Source organism: Colius striatus, chromosome 11 (assembly GCF_028858725.1).
Source record: "Colius striatus isolate bColStr4 chromosome 11, bColStr4.1.hap1, whole genome shotgun sequence".
Lineage (NCBI taxonomy): Eukaryota > Metazoa > Chordata > Aves > Coliiformes > Coliidae > Colius > Colius striatus.
Genome location: NC_084769.1, coordinates 2,057,239 through 2,084,715, shown reverse-complemented (window position 1 = coordinate 2,084,715; position 27,477 = coordinate 2,057,239). Strand labels below are relative to the sequence as shown.

The following is a 27,477-nucleotide window of genomic DNA, read 5'->3' as shown; positions in this document are numbered from 1 at the left end:
CCACAGGGAATTCAGCTCTGTTTTCTGAGTTTCCTCAGGGCCGAAGTCAATTGTATCAGTTGGCTTGTGGCACTTGACTTTTGCAACGCTGAAGCTTCATGCTTCTACCTGATCTAGCTGTCAGTATTGCTGGTGGCAACAGAATTCCCCCAAATGCCTCCTTTCAGGCAGGATCTCTCCCTCTGCCCTGCTTTGAAGACCAAGGGCATGGTGGAGGGAAGACTGAAGAGTGAGTCAAGGAGCAGAGCTGCCTCCCATCAATGCAGCCAAAATGGGCACCCCTGAGTGTGCTTTGCATTTCCTTCTCTGTCCTCAGGTGAGCTTTGTGGATCAGGCCTCTGCTGAGTACATTCCCATACAGGGTACAAAAATACATCTCAGAAAGCACACATTGGTGGCAATCACACCCTGGCAGCTGGGGAGGACTCACCACTTCCAGTTGCCATGGCTCCCTACTGAAAACAATGCCTGTCAGCACCGCTGGCACGTGCAAAGCTGACACACGTGCCAGTAGCTGGAGGAGCACACAGGCTGCAGTTTGGTGCCCACACTGAATGCACACAGGCACTGGGGCTGATGGAACGAGCTGCAGTGGGGGCAGAGTACAGCAGTGGGGAGTGGGGATGGGAGGCACTGACAGGATGCAGGAACAGCCCCGAAAACGACACCTGGAACTCGAATCCATCACCATCTTTGGAGGATCTGTTAAAATGGCTTGAGCTGGGCAATTGAAGGTGGGGGAGGAGATGAAACACCTTTGCACAGAAGCTGGTAATTAAACCTTCTCTCTAAGCTTGTTTATGCAGCACCATCTCCTCAGTGCACCCCAAAAGGCCCCTTGGCCACAAACCCTGCTGCACCTCTTCCACACAACAGACATGATTACTCTCACCGTCCCAGTGCCAATGTTTGAGATGTTTTCAAACCTGACTTACTGTTAGGCAACAGCTACCCTGGAGAAGCTCCTCTTCACAGTTAAATCACACTGACAGCAGACACCTTTGACTACTGACCAGCTCCAGTGGAAAGGAAGAGCTGCCATGGACTAAACCCATGTCTCCAGCAACCAAATCCCAACTGCCCCTCTCACAGCTCACCAGGAAATAGTATCCACGTTCCAGATGAACAAGAGGGACTCTCCTTGCAAGTTCTGACACACTTTTTTCCCTGTCCTTTAGATCTCAGCATTTCCTTCTTCCAGCTGCCCTTTTGAAACTCCTTTTGACTAACAAGACTATTTCAGAGCTGCTTTTCCTTAGGTGTTGGTCTGAAGCACTGTTACTGCACCCTGCAGAAATCTGCTGTTTCTCACACCTATTTCAGGGCCCAGAGTGTGATTATTTTAATTTTGGAGAACATCCTGCTGTACAGGAGCCTGGAACTTCACAGAAGGTGCTGTGATGAACCCAGCCTGAACAGAGCAACTCCAAGCTGCAATCCAGAGACACTTACACTCGGTGTGTGCACAGTGCAGAGGCTGGCTGAGCTGCTCCAGCAGCACACACTTCTTGTGCCCAATGTAGTTGTGAATAAACCTGTGCTTTTTCTTGAAAGTGATCCACCAGGTTCGGTTTGCCCAAGGTGCAGCCCAGGCTGCAGAGCAGTGGCTTGGGAAGGGAGGGCCAGGAGCCAGCCAGGAGCCAGGCTCTGCCCTAAGGGCTGCACTTTCTCTCTGCCCCACTCAGCTCTCAGCTACATTTCTCCTGTAACTTGAGGCTGCTGAGATACTGAGGCAGAATTATTCTGTTACATCCAAGAGATCCTACTAGAGATAGAGCAGACATGAAGGCACATGCACCTCCAGCAGCACGTTAGCTGTCCCCCACCCCACACCTGGCTGCGCTTCCATGCTGACGTGACGCCAGGATCGGTTTGGAACATGCATCAATCCTCCTGCATTAAAAAAACACCCACCCCAAAACCAAGTCACTGCAATGTTAGTAACACACTGGGGGGGGAAAGCAAGAAAAGGAGAGTATGTCTCACCTCCCATCAAACCTGTGCTTCAGGAAGTCAAAGAGAGCTTTCTGCATCATGTCTGTCACCTTTGCAGAGGTGAGGAAGATTGAGCAGGGAGGATTGACAGGGAGAAAAAGAAGTCAAAAGCAAGAGAAGAGGTAAGTAGAAGGTAAGGATACTACCAACCAATCAATACCTTTTATAGGCAGCAATCATTTCATTTTCACACTTTGTAATAAATACTTGCAAGCTTTCTGACTCATTCTCCAAAAGGCCAAGGGAGGATGTGAGAGCTGTCACTCTTCCTGCTCTTGCCTTGCCTTGCACAGAGGCATCAGAGCACACCTCAGCCCCCTCCACGGCAGCACCATTCCCAACAGGCTTCAGAACATGTCAGAAGCATATGAGACTGTTGAGGTGGAACACATCACTTGGCTTTTTCCTACAGTAACATCGTTAGAATGGACTTGAAACCTCAGACACAAGGTTTATGGTGTTGGGTGACTGTTCACAGAGAATGACTATTCTCAGAAAGGCCCACAAGCAGAAAAAAATGAGTGTTTCCATCCCCATGCAAGGGCAAGCAGCTGAGAGCAGCTCAGCCTCAATAGCCGTCAACTGCTTTATTGAGTGAGCTCCTTGTCCTCTTCAGGACAACTCAGGCTGACACCTATTATCTGCAGGTCTAGATAGGAACTTAATCAAAGCCCACAGGCCTCTGGCAGTTTATTCCTCCTGGGTTGTCTTTCCAAAGGGCTCTTACAGAATTGAGTCAGAAAAACACAAGTCAAAAGAACAGCCCCATGCAGGTTGCACAGTGAGATCAACGTGTTTCTGTTCTGTGGACCACTGTTTGTAACTGAAATGAATGCTGAACTGTGTTACCACTTGTACACCTTTGTATGTTCAAGATGTAGTGTTTGGTATTGTTTCCATTGGCAAAGCTGGGGGGGCACGTTTGTAGAGGTAGGTATTAACAAAAAGCTCCCACCCCCTCCAAATCTGAGGGTCCCTAGGCAAATTAGTCTGTGGTGAAGCACTGTGAAAGTCAATGGATGGAATTTCTCCTGGCAAGAAACATCACCATAAATGAAAAGGCAGAGAGCAGAACATGAAGTACCTAATTCCTGCTTTGTTAAACTACACACTCCATCACTCTTACCAAAAACCCCCAATGCAAGATCACTGCACTATGCTCGTAACAGCCCCACGTCGTTATCTCCCAAAAGAGCCATTCTGATAGGTTCAACAGTATCCTGTGGAGCACTGACAGCATAACTGAGCTACATCAAGCGTTATCCCTGATCTCACGTTCGTGTTCATTTAGCTCTTAACCCAGCAAAAGGTTTAGCAGATGGCTGAGGTCAGCACAATGCCCTGCTCCAAGCCTCTGCTCCTTGCCCACCTGCGAGGCGCTCAGTGCCAGCGGCAGCAGCGCTGCTGAACGCCTGTGCTGTGTCTGACCCTATCACACCCGCCTCCACCGCCAACAGAGCCCTTCACAAAGCCTAAAGGTTTCCTGTTAGATACTTTTCAACACACTGTTAATCTGAAACCAAAATAAGCTTCAAGAGAAGCTGCTGAAATCCCCCCCAGCTCCCGTGCTCGGTCTCAGGCGGTGGGCAGTGAAGTGAGGGTGCTGCCACAGGCCAGCTGCTGCCTTTGCCAACACTCGGTCTCATGGCAAGATTTTCTAAGTGAAAAAAGGAGAACAATGGGGAAGCTCCTTCCAAACTTTTACTAATTAAGTTCAAGGCATGTTCAAACCCCAGCTGGAGGAGTTCCTGTGTGCCCTGCTCTAGGTGCTGCTGCTCTGGCAGGGGCGGTGCACTGGGTGAGCTTTGCAGGTCCCTTCCAAGCCTTGAGATTCTGTGACTGTGGGTGTATGTGCTAGTTGGACTAAACTGTGTACACAAGTCTAGTCAGTTAATCTGTCTGCTCCAACTTCTTCTCTAGCAGACCCACGTCTCTTTTTCCTCTGTGACTGACTCACGATGAACTGTACTGAAAACAATGGATGAGCACAGTGTTTAAAGCAGTGAAAGTGCAAAGAGAGCACCAGTGAACTCAAGTCCCCTGCCCTTCACCTGAGACATCATGTAGGTCACAGACACTGCTGTGAGGCAGGAGAAAATGCAGCTGGTCCCCCTCTCAAACTGTGCTCTCAGCTCTTGTGTAACGGTGGTGACAATTACTTAAGGCAAGATCACTTTAACCTATCATAAAGCAGTTGTAGTGGACCACACACATTGAATATACAAAGGAAGAACATAGACAAGAAAACACCCATTGATTACAAATGCCTGCAGTATTCACCTCATAGCCTTTGAGTGAGGGACCCACCAAGACAACAGGTCTCATTGATGGCACTACATCATATGGGGGCACGTGTTCTGTCTAGAAGAAGAAAACAACCCTTCAGATCATTAATCAGAGAAGATCCAGGTGAAAACCCTGGAAATTATGTATAGAAGCAAAAGCACTACTTACCACTTTTTGTTTCTGCTTTGCTAAAAGACCAAATGAGAACTTGGTTAAAACACACACGCTGTGTATAACGACCAGAACACTTGCAAACAAAAACCCCTTTGCCAATGCACTTGGGCTTTGTCTCAGGGAACCTCCCTTTTGGTCAGCCCGCTTCCAAATGGCCCATTTGCTCCATTCTGGGGCACCTGCCACTTTCCCCCAAGATTTCTTCCCAATCCCTCAGCAACTCCTGCCTGTCTAGAAATAGATGCCTTTCTCCACCTCCACATGCAAGCACTTTTCTGTAAAATGCCTTAATAAGTCAGCAAAGGGAGGAAACCCGTGGCTTTCATCCCCAGTGTTTAAAATAGAAGTATTAGAAATAGCAAGAGCTTCCTGAAATGAAACTGTCTTACCCGTGGAAGTAGGAGTGGCCCGAAAAGTGCCAGAAACCATTTCTCCAAGACTTGAAGAAGAATTTCCACTTGATTTCCTGTGGTATCAGAAAGAGCCTCGTTAACAGGAGCCCAGAGATGCTGACCTGTGAGGTTCTGGGCAGCACTTAGGAGAAATCACACGGTAAAGGACAGTCTTCACCATGCTCATGCTGCCACAAAGCCTCCCCTGAAGGGAGAGGGGAAAACATGGGGAAACAAAGCATCTGTGACTAAGCAGACCTCCACATCTGGAGGGGAGGAGAGGGCAGCTTCCACTACAGACTGAGCAAAGCTTTTCTGTGACCTGCCCTTAGGCTGGGAAATGCAGCAGATATCTGCTCATCTCAGCCCCAGCAGACATCTGCCAAACTCAGCCCAGCTCTGCACAAGATCCCCCACACCCAGCACTCTTCCATCTTCCTGCAGACATAAGCAGCCAGAAACATCTCTTGGTGGAGGTTTGGGATCTTATCTGGAGGTTCAAATAGCTTTTGTTCTGTAGCCTCTCCCTGTGTGAAGCACCCAGCAGAAGCTGCAGCAAACTGGGACAGGACATGGGAGGGAAGATGTTCAGGAGCACCAGCTCTCTAATTCAGCTCATTGCAGAGGCAGCAGAGCAGAAGGGAGGAGGGAAGGAGAAGGACTGTTTTGATAACCTGCTTACTGCAGGTGACAGTCCCATGGTACAATCCCATCTTTAGCCCAGTATTTAGTACTTTTCATTACCCACAGACTGACCAGCAAGAGGATCCCAGTCCCAATCTGTGCTTTGTCCTTGTTTTCTTGCTCCCCAGAGCAGGGACTGTTTATTCCTGGACTTGGCAAATCCTTTGCAAATAGACACCAGGCTCCAGAAACTCTCTTTAACAGATGACTTTTCACTGCCTTACTCAGACAAGACTAGAACTCTTCTTCACCACATAGAGCCTTAGCATCACAGCTTCTAAGGAAACCTACAGCTACAGATATTATATCTGACAAAGGTGCTTGAAAAGGAACTGTTTCATCATTAGACATGACTTCATATCTTACTGCACAAATCCAGCAGTGTTAGTGCAGACTTAAAAACCTTCATGGGAATCCCTTACAATATTTCCCTTGTCTCTTTCACACTTTACTTTAGTCCTAATATCCTCTGCAGGTGAGACTAGACAAAACCTGTGCAAGAGCTGGTGATTCAGTGGACTCATGCCCATTCACACAAGCAAGAGAATTCTTCTAACATGCTGTATCTCAAACAGTATCCCAAACCCCTCTGTTAGTGTCCCTCTCTCTGGATCAGCTCGTGTTCTCCCTGTACAGAGACACACTGGCTTCTCCTGAAGCTTCCTCAAAAAGGGTACAAGCAATTTGGAAAAAAGCACATTTAATGCTGTCTAATCATTCTAAAAACATTTCCCTTGATGCTTTATACTTGAAATGACTCCTGACCTTGCCTAAGTATACTACTGTGCCAGTTCCCTGACAGTACTAGACGTGGCTACCTCTTACTGCCATCTATTAGGCCCACGTTCAACTGGCTCATGTCTCTTCACTTTGCTGAAGTACTGAAGGTTTTGTTCTCCTTGGTACCTGTATGAACACTTAAACTTTGTTTCCATTAAGTGGGAATAACATGCTGGGAGTAATCTGATTAAAAAGAACAGGGAGAAGTATTTTGTGTATCCAGCCACTGAGGAGTGACTGGATGACTTCAGTGTGGGACCTGAGGTCGGGAGAAGTCGGTTTTACTTCCCAGACCTGTAACCAGGTTTATCCTTTTCCAGTGACACAGTGTGGAGGTGTAGAGTTGTCAGGCTGAAGATGAAGAATCGAGGGAGCTGAAGACAACTTTCATCTTATAAGGTTTTATAAGCCTGGGCTTTGCCAAAACAGAACGGAAAGCAAACAGAAAGAAAAGCCTCAAAGCCTTAAGAGCAGAAGTTTATCTGGCAGCCTTTGAGCACCAACTCGACTTAAACCCATGGGGATGTAAGCTCTGTAACTCTGTAGCCCTTCAGAAGTGTCTGTCATTACCACTCACACTGCATTGCTGATCTTTCCTCCAGTCAATAAACACCTCTTTGCTGCTTCTCCCCGCCAACACCCCACACGGCTGTTCTCTGCAAACACACGCGTTCGGTTGGGATCCCAAATCAAACACTCCTCCTCGTGTGCTGTGAGCACAACACAAGCGAGTGACCTTTGAAAATATTGTCCAGTGTCATTTTAAACGATAGCAAAAGGTTAGAGCACTCCTACCCTCCATGGAAACGGCCTCTCTTCTGCTCCTGCTGAATGCGGATGTTCTCCAGGCGAAGCGGGCTCGGAATGAAGCCGATCTCGCAGCCCTCCTTGACCAGCCTTCCTATCCACCAGTCATTGTTATATTTCTGGAACACAGAAAGGTTACTGCCTTCACAGGAAAATGCTCCAAAGCTCCCTTACTTTGTTATCCACAAGCCCCAAATTCATAGTGGCCAACAAAGCCTGATTACGCTCACGTCTGAACACTGGGCAATGCCCATGAGCTGAAGTGAAGCTAAAAGGTGCTGGGCAGTATTTGGAAGGTTGGGTGTCGTCTTTGCAGCTGCAGTGTGGAAAGCCACACTGAAGAAGCTTTGCCTTGTGTTTCTTTGGAACCCCTTCTGTTGCAGTTTGTCCCCGTTGCCCCTTATCCTGTCATTGGCCATTGCTGAGCACAGCCTGGCTCCAGCCTCCTCACACCCACCCTGTGTTTGTAAACATTAATGAGGCCACTCCTCAGTCCCCTCTAAACTAAAGAGCCCCATCTCCCCTCAAGATCCTGTGATAATCTGTGGCTCATCTCTTTACTGCCCCATCACACCCTGCTGTGACTTTTCCTCTGGTGGCACCAACTAGAGTGTTAAGCGTGATGGTGATTTAACGCGCTGAACCAACTTCTGGAGAACACAGGTCACTGAACGGCCTCCCAGTGGCCACACAAAGCAGCCAAACATCGAAATAACACCTTCAGATCACCATCACAACCCTTGTCATTGGCTCCTTGCAAAATGAAATGGCCTGCACCATGGCTTCAATTCTTGCCTCCTCCTTTCCAGCTACTTGTCTGGATGTTATTAACACGTCATGCCTTTGCAGAAACCTTGTGTGGTGGAAAAGCTCTACAAACACTATTCTAGAAACTCAAATAAAGAAAGATCAGCCTAGCCAAGACAACACAGAAGATCTGTCAGCTCCAGCACCAAACCAAACCCTTATCTGGTTAATGCTCTGGTGAAGCTGTGACACAACAAATGAGGTTCTCGTAGTGTCACGGCCTGGAAGTGGCTGAACTCTTTGTAGGTATATGCCCTTAAGCTTCTGACAGTTGAAGAAAGATTCACCTTTAGGAACTCAAGAGTATAAAATTGAATGTTATCATTAACCTTTAGCAACCTGTGGTTTTCTGCAGTATTAAAAGCCTGGCCTAACTTTAATGATGGAAAGATGAGAAGCAGTTATCACAGTGGATATGGCAGAGAAAAGGGATTTGCTGTGGCTGGCTGCCAGCAAGGCTTGTGAAAAAAAACCTCTGAAAACCTTCTCCTCTGCTACACTCCATTAGGCACCTCAGTGTGCAAAAGAAACATTACTTTCCACAACTGACTTCTAAGTCATTAAGAGCTGCACAAGTGCACCAGTTTTGTTTGCATGCCTTGAGGAAAGAGTTATCACAGAGATCTCAGCTTAAAAATGATCTGTTCTCTTGGCTCCATACTCTGAAGCATTAAGTCCTTGAAGGAACACATAAACAGCATGTCCTAGTTGTCAAAGGTACAGCAGTGCCTGACTGAAGGCTCTGAAACACACAGAGCCCCAAAACCTTGGAAAAAGAAATGATCCTTGTCATTAACCCATACATACACACAGTTAGTACATGTACAGCCAAGGGAAATGCAGTCCTTACACTCTCATCTTGAAACCCTGTCCTCTTTACCCAGCTGTTATTCATGCAAGAGGTGCTGTTACTTTATCATTTCAACTGTTGCAGTATCTGTTCTTCATGCTGTTATGACCTGGGTTCAGCAAAGCTTCTTCTGCTTCAGTCTACAGAACTATTTGCATTCCTTCAGATGGACCCGTCCTTCAGGATCCAGCATGCTGCTGTTGTAAAGCAGCAAAATCAACCAAAGGACTGAAACCACTGCCAAACCTGAGTCCCATGAGCGTTACCCATTCCATTCTGGTTCTAGATGTACCACTTGGACAGGGGAATCTCTCCTCCATTGGCAGGTCGTGGAGCCCCGAGGGGTGTCTCTGGACAGGAGATCAGAACGGGCGCTCTGCCGAGACTCCCGGAGCAAATGGCAGCGATGCAGCACGGAACACACAGCTATTTGCACTAGGTCATTACCTCCCATATGTTATTCCTCACATTCAGCACGTGGGAGGACCACAGTTCATTCCTATTGGTTGCCATGCCCATGATTTCTCCTGCGTTGTCAGTAATTGTTGCCACTTCATCGTTTAAGTAAGCACATAATGTATAGTCTTGCAGGAGACCAGATGAGACATACAGGACACGTTCTCAATATAGCAACTCCTCAGCTCCTGCTGCTGTTTCACCCTGTCAGCAGGGTGACTTTACTTCTTATCTAGTTTAGCGTTATTCTGAAACCCAGAACCACGCCTGCTCTAGCCCAAGCAAGCCTGGCACACCACCGAGAAACAAACCCTGCCCGACCTTGCCCCGTGCAGGCAGAGTCCAGCGTGGGGAACCATTCCTCAAGTCCTGCTGAGGTATAGCCACAGCTTCAGGCAAGCTGAAGGCTTCAGGGCTAACAAAGAAGCTGTGCTACACCCTTAACAGAGCTGACAAACACCAGCAAGCCGGGTGGCTAAAAGATGAGTGGCAAGGTGACCCTGGCCATTTAGATCTTGGAAGAAAACTCACAGGATGCCAAGGCATGGATTCAGGGCACTTGTCTGCAAGAATGTACAGGGCAGCACCACAGGAGCTTAGTACATTCAATTCAATCACTGGGCTGGTAATGAAGGCAGCCACGTCCTGGCAAAGCTAAGATCAAGTACTTGTTGTAACAGTAATGCACAGTTACCTGACCAGGTACCCAGGACAACGTGTGCTAGACACACAGCATGTCAGGTCAGGTCCACTTCTGGTGTGGGTGGGAAGTGGTCTGGGTGCTATTATGGATGCAGCTGTCTGCATTCAACTGCTGAGCGCTAGGAAAAGCCCTTTTCCTGATGGGGAGCAGGTTCAGAAAGCTGTACACACCAAGGGAGTGCTGGAAAGGACAGAACAAGCTCTTGGGGTTCAAATGGAAGGGGCAGTGAATTCTGCATGTAGAGACAGGCAGGTTCAGATGCAGTGCTGCACCTCCTCGGCAGGGATGTAAGCACTGGAAACAGGAAAGGAATAAACAAAAAAGTCCAAACTGAACTTCCATCTGCTTGCAGGAAACTGAGAAAATGGAACAAAGGAGTCAACTGCCTCTGCTGGGTCCTTCTCAGGGAGAAAGAGTTGAAAGCACTCCCTCCTCCCTTCTACCACCAATCTCTGCCTCTCTAGATGAAGCAGCAGATGTTTTCCTCCTGAATGTGCTCAGTCTACGAGATCAGTGCTTTGATGCAATGATGGACACGTGCTCAAAGAAAGAGACAAGTGAATGCTGAGCACCCTAAAATAAACCCAGAATGCTGAGACGAGGAAACGTTTTCACAAGCTGCAGGAATCTACAAAATGACAGGGGCTGATGCACACGTGGAGGGCTCACTTCAGCTAAAGGATTGCACAAAACATGCTCAACATGCAATAAAATGTATTTTTCTCTAGCAAAACTGTACTCAAGGCCCATTTATTCCCGTTCCCCTTATTTTTGTATCTCTCCAATAGCTTCTTTTCTTATTGTATTATTCTCATCTCCTCCCTAAGAAGCCCATCTGGCACTTTGTGATGACCTGGTGTAACCTGGTGCTGCTCCACTTTGTGATCAATTGGATCCCTTCCTATTCCATAATCTCTGATCCACCACGAACTTCATTTGGTGACAAGAATCTGAAGCTACCAGGATGAAGGGGACTGAAAATACAGCAAGTTGTTCTTTCCTTCCTGTGACATGAAACTCCAACAAATTGGTTACATCTTGTATGTTAAAACATACAAGATTACCACCTCAGAGTGCTGGAACTCTGACCAAGGATGAAGTGCCACCACATCACCAGTGATCACACAGATGTACCACACTCTCCTGTCCCCACTTGACTCTTGGCTCTTGTTTTAATCTGTATGTCCCAGCCCCAACTGCTCCACAGAGAAAGATTCCCTTTCACATTGCCTGTTACAGCTTCTTGGTTTTACCTCTTTAATGTGCAGGAAGTCCTTGGCATCAAAAGAGATGGCAGTGCTTGGGACAGGAACATCTTCATCCAGAGCTCCACAGTAACTCACATTAGTCTTAACAGCAAATGCTACTGGTTTGGACTACAAATAGAAACACACATCACAAACAGTGGCAGCTTTTCTGGATCTAGAACTGCATCAAACCACAAACACCTGGCAGAGGGCATTTGCTAAATACAGAAAAAAAGGAGACACAATAATTTCACCCAGGGCAGCAGGGTTCAGCTCACTGGAGAAGACCTCCAGTTATGTAAGAATAGTCACACTATATTCCCCCAAATATCTTGTGTCCAGGTAACCGACAAACTATTTCATCAGTATAAACCAACAGGGTGAAACTTCACACTGGGCCAAAGATAAATGGCACGTAACTTGGTCATTAGTAAAGCTGGAAAGAACCCACCTTTGCCCTTTCAAGTTGTATAGCTGCTTGTTGCTCTCTCTCCTGGCGGATTGCTTCCCTGTCTTCTTCCAAAGAGACATCAGAGTCTGAGGGTCTGCTTGTGTACGAGTCTGCTGAGCCCTGCAACGAAATCCGTGCCACTAAGAAAAGACATGGAAGAAACAGAGCTCCCCCTCCCCAGGCAGCTTCAGAAAACACTGTGAACACATCTGTTTCTTAATGTCTCTGTGTGGGTTTTACACGCTTTGGCCAGCGCAAGAACACATGCAGAATTTAGCAGACATAACCTGGCTTTACCCATCAAGGCACACACAGCCAAAGGCAAAAACGCCAAGAGAGAGCTCTCTCTGCTTTCAGAGAACTCCTCCACTTTGTTGCTGACACAGTGACACACAGCTCTGGTGGAGGCACCCTCCAGAAGCCTGTGTATCACTGAAATCCTGTTTGACAACCTCAGATCCGGGATGTCACGGGCCAGGTCACATCAAAGGTGTTATAAAACTTGGTTAGGTTCACCCCTCCCTGTAAATACAGGACCAGTGTGTAAGTCCCTCCCTCCCTCCCTGCCGTGGCTGCCACTCACACCAAGCTTCCTCCTTTGTGTTTGCATGGAGCCAAGTGGAAGACAGGGGTTTAACCCTTCCATACAGAGAAGGTGGGTAAAGGGAATGCTACTCATGATGAATCTGAAATACCACTTCCCTCTCTCCAAAACCTCAAGCACAAAATTGACCCAGAAGCCTTGGCAAGACCAGGAGTTGAACCTAGACTTCAGGGAGCAGCACTGATGGAGGTGTGCATGGCTGGGCATTCATACAAAGGGTGAAGTGAAGCCTCACTCTAGGAGGAAACTCCTACAAAGATTCCAGAATCCTCAAGTCGAGCTCTACTTTTCCACTCGAGGTAAATGCTGAGTGAGAAATGTATGTCCCTTACTGAGCCACTTCCCAAGCAAATGCAATTTTTACTACTAATATGTCTGTCTGGTGAACCGTGGCCTTTGCCCAAGCCAGACTCCAGCCTTGCAGATTCCTGTTGTGCAAGGATTTAACTCATTTGTGCTTGAGTCATGAGTCTGCTCCCAGCACGGGAGAGGTGTGTGTTTCACCTCCCCAGCCCTGCCTGCAGGTGACAGGCAGCAATCACCCACTCCCCAGGCTCAGCATCACAGCTCTCAGCTGAGCTGCTGGTGCCTGCTCTAGAAGGCAGTACCTGAAGTTTAGAGAGCTACAGGTATGTTGTATCGTAGCCTAACTACTTAACCTACCTGTTTTGCATGTCTGAGGGAAAATAGCTACAGAAAAACACCATCATAAAAAAAAGAGAGCTTTGAAAGGACGAGGGTAACACAAGCTGCAGAAGGATCCAGCCCCAGAGCTGTGCTCAGCAGGAGGAACAACCTGACACATCTGACCACTGCCAGGAGACACTACTTCTGGTTTAAACACGGGGAAGGGGTAGCACACTGGACTACCTATGCTGTACTGAACACAGAACCACTGTCACACAGTTTCCAAGTCATCACATTTCCAGCCACAAACTGAAGACATAAATATCTCTGTATTTATACCTCTGCAGAGCTCCAAAACGTGTAACTCTGTGCTCCTCAAGAGCCACTCCACAGCATTACACCTTTCAATGTTTTTTCCTTAAATTGTTTAATATCCTGCAGCACAGGGACACAAAGTTCTATGTCATCTACCACAGAAGTCAACATTCTTCCTCTCCATGAAAGCTAACACGTTCTTAAATATTGATGTGGATCCATATCCATCAGAAGGCTGCTGGCAACAAACCACTGATGAGCATATGCTCTCTTCTTGTCACATCCTCATACCTTGGCCATAAGCACTGTACTGACACTGAGGAGGACAGATTTCCTCTCTGTCTGGAAAAGGATTCACCTAACATGAGCTAACACACAGCTATGACCAGAAAAATTCCTTCCCAGGACACAGACCGCCCTGCACCCCACAAGCCAAGGTGAGCTGGGAAGGGCGGCGTGCCTCAGCCGCCTTGGGGTCCCGAGCTGGAACAGCTCTAACATCAACAGGCTAAAAGCTAGCAGTAGCTGCTGGCAACAGAAGCTTTTCCCAGCTCAGCAGCCAGGCATGCTGCTCTTCCTTCTGTTTCCTTCGGGATGTAGCAGAGACCAGGGAACTCAGCAGCCACAGTGCTTGGCCACACACGCACCAGAGACACCTCTCGGGCTGCTCAGTGCCTGTCACTTATTCCTCTCTCCACATCTTCAGGGCAAGATGAAGACTTCAGCCACCAAATGTGTCACCAACAGAGGTATAAGCATATTCCTTCCCTGACCACAGGTGAGAGTGCAAAGCATGGCAACTCACTCCACTGAGGAGAAACAGGTAGCAGGAAACCCCCTGCACCAGGCACCCCCTTCCAGCCTATGTATCTGGTCAGCAAGTGCAGGGAAGGTGTCAGTGGGAGACTGAACTGACAGGCTCAAATATTCTAGCCCTAAAATATTCTAGCCTGTCCTCCATACCAGAGCCTGCACTGCTCAAAGCAATGAGAAAAAGACAGAAAACAAAACCAGAGCAGGGGCTGCAAAGTCAGACCAACTTTGTGGTACGTAAGAATGGCTTATTTATTGCCCACTAAAGATTCTGAAGATACAAAAAGCTGCTGGCAGGGGCTGCCCAGATGGGCTGTGGAGGCTCCTTCTCTGGGGACATTCCAACCCAGCTGGGTGAGTCCCTGTGTGCCCTGCTCTAGGTGCTGCTGCTCTGGCAGGGGGGTTGCACTGGGTGAGCTTTCCAGGTCCCTTCCAAGCCTGAAGATTCTGTGTGATTCTGTGATCAGCACATTTGTTACTTACACACAGCAAAGCTTTGACAGCAGCAAAGGAAGAAGGAAAAACACCCACAGTCTCCAAATAATAAATCAAAAGGTATAATACTAAAAACAAATCATATACTGCAGTAGGAACAGGCTTCTTTCCAAGACGTCAGTCCTACCTGGCACAGCATACTGTAGCAGGAACACACCACATCCTGGCATGCCTGAAGCCTGAGACAAAGCCACTACTGCTGTCATCAAGAGCAGCAGACACTGTTCCTCCCCCACGTGCTCTCCTGACCATGCCACTTCCCCCTTGGCTTTCTGTGTACTGAAAGGTGTGTGAGGACAAGGCCCAGACACATCCCCAGCGGGACAGATCCCAGCATCACACACGTAGGTGGATTGCAGCAATCACCAGTATGGGAGAACAGTGAGTGAGCACAAGGGGCACAGGCTCACGGTGCTCTGGATGGGACTCGGGTAGCTCTGTGGGGCAGCCTCACAGAAACAGATACCTAGGCTGGATGCAGACCTTCCCGTAGCGGCTTCAGTGCTATGTGTTTGAGCACTGACCTATTTAATGCTGCCACAACAAAGCAGCCTTAACCAAAGCAGCTGATCCTGCAAGGCCACCCTGGGCTGCTCCTCAGCGGTGGTGGGTGCCTGCATGCCAGACAACAGGACTGGTACAGTCACATCCGCATGATGCCACCCCTTGCAAGTGATGCCAAGCAGGGGGCGGCTTATCAGAAGCACGCAGCCCCGGCACTGTGACTCACACGATGCTGAACCGCAGCATCGCCCTGAAAACAAGGCACCACTCTGCAAATAGCAGCATGGGCTGAAAAGCAGAGCAAGGGAAGCGCTGGAAACTGGCAGCGTGTATCTCCCTGGAAGCACGGGCCGAGGATCCCGAGTGCCCACGCTGGGTCAGAGCGCAAGACCGAGCAAGACTGAGGGTTATTTTCTCAGCTCTGTCACTGCCCCATGCTGAGCAGGAGGACAGAAGCCTGAGGGGTGTGCAGGTTCACCCTTGCAGGCCCTCTCCCGTGCTGCTGTCAACACCACCCGTGATTTCCACACCCCACATTCAGCAGCCAAGACGCATTGGCAGCTACACGCCAGCGGCTTCTACTCACACAACGGGACCCTGAACCTCAGGAAGGCTTCTGGGAAGCACTGCAACACCAGCAGTCCATAAACAACAAAGAGCCCTTGTTATCCTCAGCAGTCCAGCTTCTGACTGTTTTAAAGCATCACTTGTGTTTCACTTCCATTTGTGTTTGACGTTTGTTCAAGACCAGATTATTGCCAGCAACGTTGTGCAACGTTGACAGAGCATGGTGTAACAAACCAGCACCAACACTCGTGCCTGCACAGCACCAAGCACAGGGAAGCTCTGAACTGACAACTCGTGTTTGACCAAACTGCACTAGATGTGATGATACCAAATACCCTGATGCATCCCTGCTCTTGTCACAGCTGGGAAAGCATCACTGGCTGCACAATGAAACCCAAATGATGTCAGCAGCCTTACAGAAACGAGAGGCAAAGAAAGAGGGAAGAAGGCATTCCCCAGCTGCTTCTGTACACCAGAACTTTATCAAAAAGACCCCTGAATGCCTTTATTTCCGTATTGCTTAGAGCAGCAAGTTGGTTATTTGGGGCATATGGCACATGGCCACAGTTCCTCATTTGCAGCTAATATTCAAGGACTAATTACCACCCCAGCCTCACGACCCTCTGGGAGACAGAGAACTTTGTGAAGTGGGAGCATGTACTATGAGTTCAAGTGCACACCAGATTTGACAGTTTGAAGGAAACAGGCTTAAATAATGATATTATCCCAGGCACTGATAAACTCATTTCTTATTTCTCAGCCTTTTTTGCTTTGAGCTTCTGTGAATTCCCTTTCCTTGCCATTCATTATTTATTTCCTCCCCTCATTAATTTCCCTCTTTCATCAATTAGTATAACTCAGCTCTGTATAAAAACACTGGGGTTTGAAGCAAGCCCAAAAATGTTTGGGGGAAAAAAGGTAATGCAGAAACAGCAGTGGGTCTGTTTGTTCAGCAGCTACAAAGTACTGGTAAATCCACAGTCTCTCTTGCTGACTGACTGCTGAAAGGTACGTGTGGCAGTGGCTGGGCGACTGGAAAGGGTAACACAATAGAATGGTGAGGGTTGGAAGGGACCTGTAGAGCTCATCCAGTCCAACCCCCTGCCAAAGCAGGTCCCACTTAGACCAGGTCACACAGGAACGTGTCCAGGCGAGTTTGGAAACCTCCAGAGAAGGAGCCTCCACACCCTCCCTGGGCAGCCTGGGCCAGGGCTCCCTCACCTCAGCACTGAAAGAGTTTTCCCTTCTGTTTAAATGGCACTTGAACCTGGTGTTTCTATGCCCCAGCCTGCCTGGGCAGGGAAAGTTCACATGTATCCTCTTCCCAGACACTACAAGCAACAGCCAGCCAGGTTCCTTCCTGCCTGCTGAAGAAAAGAGCAGAAGAAAATATCAGCCTTTCCCTGTTATAGTTTCAAAAGGAGGGGAAACAAAACCCCACTAAACACTTCAGTGAGGCTGCAAACATTTGTTTTGCCCAACTGCCATAAATCCAGAGGTCTGAATCGCTCTCTCCAGCCATAACTCGTAAAGCTCTGTCATACTGCTTGTGCAATTAAAGCATTGATCCATTAGGGGCTCCAATAAGCCAGATGACACGCAGTCGCTGTTGAAGATTTAGGGTGCTGCAGAGTCCATCACAACCCAGAAAGCCTCTCTGAAAACATGCTCTGCTCAGAGGAACAGCTTCTGCCTTATCCATTACGCAAGACACCGGGGCAGCACTGCCTGATCGCGGGCATCCCTCAGAGCAGGACTAGCTCTGGGCACGGGGAGCGCGTCTCTCTCCAGGAACGAGAAGGCACTGAGCACACGGGGCAGTCACTGCTGAACAGAGCACAGATGCCACCGGAGGGGGAAGCCCCGGGAGCTGCGCTTGGATGCACCTGAGGAGGTGGAAAATGTCTTTGCAGTAACAGGGAGTTTGCTTTGTGAATCCACAGCACTTACAAACGATGAAGCAGCAGGGCTGGCACACCTCGAGGCAGCCAATTATTTTGAATGGTTAGCTGGAGTTTGAGTAAAATACTTCAGGGGAAGAGAACATCACTCCCATCCCATCTTGTCCTTATCCCTGCCTGTCTCTTCTCCTGTGCCTCCTCTCAGTCCTTCCCCACAACAGGAGCTAGCTGCAGCTTGATACCTTCGAGCTTCCCTACGGATCTTTGGATGCTGGAGGCAGTTTCACCTCCTTCAAGACACAGTGTGCCAAGGCCCCAAAGGTCCTGTGCCGATGGAGAGCACAGAGGGTACACAGCACATCAAAGAGCTGAACCCAAGATCATTCCAGTGCTTTTAAACCGGTCAACAGCTCAACTCAACCTTTTCTAGCAGACATCCAAATGTGTGAGCACACATCCAGCACAAGGGAGGTGGTAGAAAACAGAACTGCTCATCATTGTTTGGCTGGTTTTTATCGACAAACACAACCCTGGCCTTGGGAAGCACCCTGTAACTTTCTGCTATGTGCTGTTCCTCACACTCAGCCAGTGCTGTCACTGTCCTGTCCCTGCAAGGCTGGACACAGCCAGCAAAATCCTGACAGAGGGCTAGTGCACAGAAGCCCTGCAACTTCCAACCAGGGAGAGCAAAGCTTACGTTTACAGGTGGATACACACGCACAGGAACCCGTCTCACGTTGCAGTTTGTTCCAGGTTGGTTCTGCTGCATGACGTTGGCACGGTGCAGCAGGATCAGAATGGCACGGGTCAGGAGCAACTGCACGCTCCTGCGTACCCCAGAGGAGCGGGGCAGTAAGGTGGATCTGGCTTTCTGCAGTGGGGTTGTGCCAGATTTTCTCTGTTTCTTTTTAAAATGAACTGTGTAAGCAAGAATCAAAGCAGCAAAAGCAGAATTCTGGGTGCAATCTTGACACGTCCTTTAATATCCAGCTTGTTCAAATGGTCTTGTGTAAAGCTGGACACTGTAACTGTGGATCTCTCCCTACCCCCAGTTCCCTCAAAAGCAGGAAAGTACCACATGTAGGAGTGGAGCTGCTGCCACAGCACTGCCAGCAAACACTAAACTTGCATGCACAGGAGCTGAAGCTTCATTTCTCAGCTACAACGTGGAATCACGGAGAGATTGGTTACTACTAGTCACTAGGGCTGGAGTAAATACATGTTACCATAAGGATCTTTGTTCCTGGTGCTCCTGGAAGGGGCTGGAGGGGTGCTAGGATGCCACAGGTTTATCACTCACAGCTGGGCTGCTACCAAGGAAAGTTACACTGACCCACTCTGCCTCTCTTTCATGCAAGACGTATTCATCAAGGACTGGAACCTCAACGTGAACACAGACCAAGCGCCTCAGCCCTCTGCAGCTCTCCGTGAGAATCGAGGTCGATGCGCATCGCACACGAGGCGATGAACCTCCTTCACCAGTGCCAGGAACTCGACAAAGCTCTTGACAAAGCAAAAGAGAACAAATAGGAGGAGTGCTGGCTGCAGGGCCATATGCTGCCATATGCCACCTGAGTTCAAGGAATGTTGCTTTTGTCAAACCACTACACGAGAAGCATCCCTTGCAGATGCAGTTCACCCTACGACCCCACAGGAACCATCCCACGGGTCCATGTGCTTCGGGCAGTCCCCCTGCACAAGATTAGCCTCTACACAAGCTAATCACAGTACCTATACTGCTCCCCCAGCCTGAAAATGCAGGTTTAACTCACAGAGGTTACTACTAACAGTATGTCATAAAGACTGGTGTTACAGAGGACAGGCAGAAAAATATTGTTGCATGAAAACAGGAACCAAGATTTGTGGGCTTTAAAAACCCCTCAGGTTTTAAACAACAGTGGCCACTACTGTTGGCTACAGTTGGTGCTCACCTGGTCTCCACACTCAGGGTGGGCAGCTAAATTTAATTACTGGGCAGGTGATGTAATTAAGAGGCTAATACAAAACAGTGGGTATCGCTTCGTTTGGCAAGAAAACCTTCACTGTGCCGCAACCAAAGCCAGGGCCAGGAAAATCTCTGTGTGCTGGAAGAACAACCCCAGTAAAATACTGCAGAGAGATCCTGTCCTAAGCAAGGGGGTGAGGCATAGAATCAGACAACTGTTTCAGCTGGCAGAGCCCTCTAAGCTCACGGAGTGCAGCCTCTGTCCCAGCCCCATCACCCACCAGCCCATTGCCCTCAGTGCAACACCCACCCGGCTCTGAAACCCCTCCAGGGACGGTGACTCCAGCAGCTCCCTGGGCAGCCCCTTCCAATGCCTGACAGCCCTGGCAGCAAAGACATTCCTCCTCACACCCAGCCTTAACCTCCCCTGGTGCAAAAAGAGTGAGAAGGTCTCTCCTGAGCCTTCTTTGCTCTTCTGTGGGAGCTCAAGGCACCAGGAGCAACTCTGCACTACTGAAACCAAAGGATGTGTTCCCACGTGCAAAGGCTTTGCAGAATGAGGTGCTTGGAAGCACAGCCCCTCAAAAATTATTAATGTCTCCCTAAACTTACCAAGTCTGTTATAATCGATGTAATGTTAAATCCAAAGGTCCAGCAGAGCTGTAGGAAAGCATCTGAGTAGTACTTTTCCCACAAATTCACTATGTGAATGTGCCACTGAGAGTCCAAACAGGACAAAGCTCAGCTCCCCATCAAACCATTCTCATGCAGAATAACTGACAAACACACAAGGCTGCTGGGTAACTACTTTGCACTGAGTTGTGGTTTCTGACTTAAATGCTCGGTAATTATTCCCTTCTATATGTTGGGTAAATATATCTAAGACAACTCATTAGGTGTCTCAGCAATTTGGAAATTGCCAGGTAGCTGGAACACCGTTTTCCTTTGTGAATGCTAATGATGAGAAAGTAGGACAACAGTTCTAACATACATTTCCCTTCTCCCACCCCCCTGAATTTCCAACCTTGCAGCCACATCTCCTTCCTGCAGCACTGACTGTGCTTCTACAGCTAAGAAATTGGGTTAAAAATAGAAGAACTAGCATTATCTACATTTACTGACAGAACACTATGTGTCTTCTCCTGTACTGTTCAACTGGACATGCAAGATGCACAAGATTTTGCCTGTTGGTGTAAAGGCACTAAGTGTTACATGTGGAAAAGGTCCTACAGCTTGTTAGACTGAAAAGGAAGCCTGAGATTGGTCATTGAATATGCTAGTTGTTCTAAACCTTTCCTTTTCACTTTTTGACAGATGCACTATTGTTATAAACAACTGTAAACTCAAATGCTGTTTTGCCTTTGCCAGAAGTTCAAATGCTCATCAGCCAAGACAAAGCCGAGATGTTTTAGTGGCAAAAGCACTGAACTACCTAAAACTACAGCATAAAACTACAGCATAAAACTACTTACTGCTGCTTAACTACCTGAAGTACAAAGATGGACAAAATGTTTCACTGCTTTGTCCATGAGGATTTCCATTCTCTTGACCATAAAAAACACATTTACACGTTAGTATTAGTAATAAATGACTTGATAAATGCCTTGTGGCACTGCTGGCAACCGCTACATAAAATGGCTGAGGGTATCAAAAGTAACCCACAGCCCACAAAGACAGTCTCTGGGCCATCTCTAACCTGAAATACTGGCAAGAATCTGGCATGTGTTTGCCTGTGGCACTCACAGGAGAACTGGGCAATGACAGATGTGTCTGCTTATCCCTTTTCTAGCTCTCCCTCCACATCAGTAGTTTTTATTTTGGGGTGCAGATTTTTCTCCCCCACCAAAAAATGAATTGATACTCAGATCTTCCCATACAAGGCAGTACCTAAAGCACTTATTTGGCAGTGTCCAAGCAAATAAAAAGGTGAGGAACACAGCCAAATAGATGAATGCAGGCTCAAGCTGGTTTTTCTCCAAAAATGTGTCTGAATCACAAAATTGGAACAATGCACAAACCTTTCAAACTGCTTTTTCTTTGATCAAGAGCAGAAATCTGTCTGGGAATGCTCTGATCTGTGTTTTATTCCAATTGCTTGCAGTTAGAAGTGTGACTGAATCAACAGCTGAACACCTCTAGCCTGAATTTTGCTTCCATCTCTGCAGCTGGTCCCTCCTTTTCATGAAAGAAGACTCAGGAGAGGAAAAAAAAGGTGTGTTTTTCAGCAGCAAAGGACACCAAACTAAAGCTGCAACAGTACAGAGACACTGCTTTATTTCCTCTAATTACTTCAGCTCTTGAAAGGATTGAGTGATCTTCCCAAGGCTCCAGAGGAGTTACCACTATGGGGTTTTCTGACACCTGATAATAACAGAGCAGCTAATACAGTTGCACCTGTAATGCCAAACGAGCTCTCCTGGAACGCTGCTGCTGCTTCGCCTCTGCCCCCAGCAACACGTCAGCAAGTCGGGAATGTTCCGTAAGCCTTCCGATAAAAAAAAAGAGACAAATACTGCCCCGAAACTCAACTTACCATGCTGCCAACCACACAAGCATCTGTGTTTACCATATGTGGTCTACCACAGCGTTTCCTCAGACACACAGCATCGAGCCTTCAGCCAGCAAGTCCTGAAATAATGTGGTGTATTCTAAGTTCGCCCCCTAAGCCCCTCGTCTCTCGCATTGCCTCCTCTGTGTTACCCCTGGAGATCTCTTTCTCTCCAAGGGCACTGTCCTGGAGGAGAGAAATGTGCAGCATAAAGAAGGAGCAGGTCTGACAATACTCTGGGTGCTCCTCTGGGATGAAATGTTCTGGTTGACACGGGTGGACTGCTTTTGCTTGTAATCACACCTACACCTAGATCCTGTTCACAGCATCACAGATGTTTAACTTGGCAATCTGGGAGAGAATGTCACAGAATCATGGAATCTCAAGGGCTGGAAGGGACCTGCAAAGCTCACCCAGAGCAACCCTCCTGCCAGAGCAGCACCACCTAGAGCAGGGCACACAGGAACTCATCCAGCTGGATTGGGATGTCTCCAGAGAAGGAGCCTCCACAGCCCATCTGGGCAGCCCCTGCCAGTGCTCCCTCACCTCAACACTGGAAGCTTTTCCTTGTGTTTCTTTGGAACCTCTTCTGTTGCAGCTTGTCCCTGTTGCCCCTTGTCCTGTCATTGGCCATCCCTGAGCACAGCCTGGCTCCAGCCTCCTCACACCCACCCTTGATGTGTTTGTAACCATGAATGAGCTCACCCCTGAGACTCCTCCAAGCTGCAGAGCCCCAGCTCCCTCATCACAAGAGATGCTCCACTCCATCATCTTTGAGTACTGTGCTGAACTCTCCAGCAGCTCCCTGTCCTTCTGGAACTGAGGAGCCCAGAACTGGACAATTCCTTCCCATTTCTCTCCTTATTTCACTGCTCATTCCCATTTCTTTTTCGTCTTCACCAAGCCTACCTTTGTTTTCTCTCCCTCGTGCACTCCCATCACCTTCATGTGAGCAGGCACAGCCTGGTTTTAGAGGCCATCATGGAGGTTTCCAGTACATCCATAACTGAACATTTATTTTACAGTGAACTGAGTTACAACTATATTCTCATCATCATCATGGATTTAGGATCAATTTTAAGTCAAGCACAGGAAGCATCACCCCAGAAGTCACACCTTGGGACTTCATGAGGGCAATGAAGAAATCAGTGCTAAGGCCAACATCATTTGCCTGGTTTGGAGTGGTTTTTTAATGACAACATAAGCTTGCCAACAGGCCAGTAACAATGCATCTGTAGCACTGATCTCCAGAGATCCCTGCTGCTTTATTTGCATCTACAGGACTTCTGTGAGATTTTAGTCTTTGATCTTTATCAAAAGCCCACAGGGGAGCAAAACCAAAACATAGTAGTCACGGCTTTAAAGAATCCCCCCACCAGCCTATTGTGCCTGACTAAAGCAACAAATAAAATGGCTACAAATCTCTTTATCTATCCAGAAAGGCAGCAACACCATCTGCCTGTCACCAGGGCCACGAAGAGGCCCGAGGGTCCTGCACACACAATGGGACCAGAGACCTTCTGCCTGGGTCACCACAAGTGGGGGGTGTTGAAGTAACAGGGTTCCTATCACCTGTTTTACACTTGCCAAGCAGGTAGATTTAAAACACAATCCAAACACAGTAACGTTATTTCCCATCAATCTACTGGGTTTGTAATCAGCTTCAAGGTCTGCATGCATCCACCTCAGGTTCATGAGGCAGCTCTCAGCTCCCACAGAGGGTTCCCAAGCAAACCCTCCTCCTCTCCCTCCTGAACTGGCCTTGAGCAATCTCTTACAGTTCACCAAACTTCACCAATTTGATGTGATAGTTTCAACTTTGTCCTTTTGAATCTTTTCCCTTGCCCACCTCCTCCACCTCACCTACCTTCCACTGGATGCAATCTGCCGTGAGCAGAGGACTGGAATAGCCCCCTACAACTCCTCAAGCCTCAACAACCGTTGTGTGTGAGATTCATACACGGATAAGCATTCCTCCAGCCTTTTGCCAAGGTGAAGCTCATTTAGTTAATGGCACAAATCAAGCAAGGAACGTGGACACAGCAGATTTTTATCTAGAAGCCTTGCTTTTACAGTCAAGAAAAGAAGTAGGTATTGCAATTTCAGGTTCTGATCATTTAATAAGTGAAGAAGAACTCTCTATCGCTCTTCAAACTGCTCCCTGGGAGACAAAAAAACCCCCAAACCCTGAAAATGTCATGTATTTGAAATTTATTTTCCACCTCTGCCTCTATTTTTCTGGCAGTGAACAGCCTGGGATCTGTTTCTGAGTCTAATCCCCAGAGGGAGCTGAAGTGACCAAGCATACGTTTGCTTCTGTGCTTTCTTCTGTGCCCCAGGGTGGTTGGTACTTCAGCTTTAGAAAAAGGAAAGATGAGAGAGCTTAGGTCCCACAGGTAGGTTTATTTTCCTGGAGGACTGTTCAGCTGCATGTGGACATCTGCCATTGATGGCCCTCAGCACGTGCTGTGGTCTCCAGGTTCAGTTTCCCAGGTTACGTGCATCAGGGACCTTATTTCAGTAAACAGGACCCGAGTGCAGAAGTTGATGGCAGAGAAGCAAAGCAGGCAGGGCGAGCCAGATAGCTGTTGTTTGCAACTTGCTGCCCTTGCAATATGGTTTGCACAGAGGAGACTCACAATCCACGCTGCCAAGTGGCTGAGAGGCAAGAACCCTGGCCATCATCCCCCACCCCCCCAGCATCTGCTCTGCACAACACACTTCTGCTGACTGGGCATTCCTGGACAGGGTAAGAAGTGTTGAATGAAGGATCTCAGTAATTCTGTTCTCCCATTGATTGGCTGAACCATTTTTCTCAGCTGTCCAAGGAACAACACGTCTCTCCCTGGGCTGCAGACACAGGGAAGCCTGCAGCCCCCCAAGCAGGAATGTTCAATGTAGGCACCTTCCAAGTATTACAAATGTGAGGAAAGCAGTGGAATTTTCCTTGAGATCCCAGCCACCTGCTCTCACTGCATGCTTTTCCTAATTCAAACACTTCAATTAAAGAACAACCATCTTTTTAAGGGTTTTTATGATTACAGTGTCCTGATTTTCTTCTAGCATGGTGTCACCACTTCCCACACCACCAGCTTTGATACAACCAAAATAACCCTCCATATCTCCCTTTTATCTTTTAAGCAGAAGTGGTTTAGAACATGCTGAACTGTCTCACAATTTGACCCAAAGCTCATTTGGTGGAAGCACTCACCAGCAGTAGTGCTGAAGCAGATGGGCAGCTGGCTTGCAATCACCCACTGTGGGTAAGACACAAGCCCTACAGGTCTGTAGGGTACCACGTCCTCTCGCTCCCCCATCTCACAGAAGACAAATACCAGATAGCAGCAGCTTTGTAACCCTGCACTGGAGAAATGTGGTGGTCAGCCAGCCTCCATTTATCACACAGACTGGAGCTGTCTGCTGTGACAAGCTCTATTCAGGAGGCAATGACTTCCTCAGGAGTCATCCCATTCCCTTTACTTTTCCCCACCTCTCATGGCTTTTGCTGAGGGGCTCACCAGGGCACCAAAAAAAAAACCCCAAACCAGACATACACCTTCAATGTAATTATAGGCAAATTGCTTTGTTTAAAATATTCATGCTGCGTGGCGAATGGGAAAGAATTGTGACACACTGCCACGGCGTTGCTGGAATGGGTGTCATGCTGCTTCATTTAAGCCAAGCAACTGATAGGGTTTGAGGCTAAGCTTTAGTACGTTGTGTTGCATTGTGGTTTTAATTAGCTTCTTCCTTCCACAAGCTTCGAAACAGCCTTAAACACTAATAAATGAGGCTTACAAACAGAGCATTTTACTCTGTTTCCCCCCCTTTTTTTCCATTTTCCACTTTGGTCTTTTTCCCAGGGAACCATCCTTCAGCTGCCACGATCCCTCGATTATTGCAAGGACTGAATTCTGGAGTCACACAACTGCTGAACTCATAAGAAGCTATTATACACTGCTAGAAATACCTCAGTAAAAAAATAAGCTCTAATTTTCTAAGTACTATGTACTCTGTAAATAGCAACTCCAGCCCCTAAAACCTTGCAATCTACAAACTGTACGTGCTGAGAGCAAAACACAAGTGAAAGGGCATCTTGCTGTCGCCTACTGAGGTAATATTTGAGCGACACTTTATGGGACTTAATTGCTGTCATCAATCCAGGGCTCCAAGGACTTTCTAGACCTCAGGGTTATTACAGCCTGTACTTTGCTGCCCACTGGCTGGATGGGACTTCATGGTGTCAGAGCTGGAAATTCACTGTGCCCAATTACAGCAACTCTGACCTGTTCCTGCAGCTGAGGAGTTGAGCACAGGTACCCCAAATAAACTGGGGGAGAACAGGGGGTGTCTACCACTGCTACATAAAACTGGGGAAGGAAAATCCCCACTGATAATACTTGAGTGTCACCACATCTGCTCTGATCTGGATAGTAGTTCATGTATTGAACACACACCAGTGTTCTGAGAGATGCTTGTTAGTACTACCTGTTCTCAGTGATAGGACAAGGGGCAATGGGGACAAGCTGCAACAGAAGAGGTTCCAAAGAAACACAAGGGAAAGCTTCTGCCCTGTTGAGGTGAGGGAGCACTGGAACTGCCCAGATGGGCTGTGGAGTCTCCTTCCATGGAGACATTCCAACCCAGCTGGGTGAGCTCCTGTGTGCCCTGCTCTAGGTGGTGCTGCTCTGGCAGGGGGTTGCACTGGGTGATCCTTTGAGGTCTCTTCCAACCCTTAACATTCTGGGACTCTGTGATACATAGTCCAACAGTATTTGACAGTTATTTTAACAGTTAAAAATGAGAAACTCAAAGACAAAATCCTTTTTCCCTTTTTTTTTAAGCAACTGCCTCCAGTATTCTCTCACAATGAATTCTTAATTACAGGAGAAACCATAGCTTAATATTCATTCTGACTAGCATCCCATAAGCATTCAAATCAAGGAAAAATCCTTTAGGAATCACTATCACATCCACAACCTCTTTGATTTGGCACAAGCAGTAACTGAGAAAGACACTGAAGATGTCGTTCTCTGCAAAAAGCTCCCTCTCTGTCAAAATCCTCACATGCACCAGTAACATGAACCTACAGAAGCAGCAAACAGGACAGCTTTAAGCACCTGGATATTGTTGAAAGAAGGGGAAAAAAAGTCTTGCCAGGAGTAGAATCTGTCAAAAGCCTGACAAGATATCAAAAGCCTTACTTTGGTCTAAAGGTTCTGCTGTTATTGTGGGATATTCTAGAGGAATTACATCTGTTCAAAAACGTGGCACTGCTGTCAAGCGTCCTGCTAATGCCCTGAAACATAACCAAAAAGCCAGGGAATGGGTGTGATGCTGAAACCAAAGCCTGGTCAAAGGTAGAGAAAGATATCCAGTAGAAAGAAGAAAAACCTTCAGAGACCATCAACCAGAATATGAAAGTCACAAGTAAGGAGGCACAGTCCTTGGTGCTTCCTCACAACCACCCTTACACTGCTATTACTCTGGGTCAGTTCCCATTGAGAGGTAAGCATCTCACTGAAA

General features: G+C 47.8%; 1 protein-coding gene across 1 annotated transcript in view; it reads right to left on the bottom strand.

Annotated features, from left to right (window-relative positions):
• CACNB4 (calcium voltage-gated channel auxiliary subunit beta 4) overlaps positions 1 to 27,477 on the bottom strand; it is a 60,448-nt gene that overhangs the window by 17,743 nt on the left and 15,228 nt on the right. The window contains exons 2-8 of the mRNA XM_062004407.1: positions 11,633 to 11,752; positions 11,188 to 11,310; positions 7,107 to 7,237; positions 4,845 to 4,921; positions 4,450 to 4,469; positions 4,276 to 4,356; positions 1,987 to 2,045 (exon numbers count right to left, since the gene is read on the bottom strand). Coding sequence (XP_061860391.1) covers positions 1,987 to 2,045; positions 4,276 to 4,356; positions 4,450 to 4,469; positions 4,845 to 4,921; positions 7,107 to 7,237; positions 11,188 to 11,310; positions 11,633 to 11,752 — 611 coding nt within the window. The remainder of the gene's footprint in view (positions 1 to 1,986; positions 2,046 to 4,275; positions 4,357 to 4,449; positions 4,470 to 4,844; positions 4,922 to 7,106; positions 7,238 to 11,187; positions 11,311 to 11,632; positions 11,753 to 27,477) is intronic.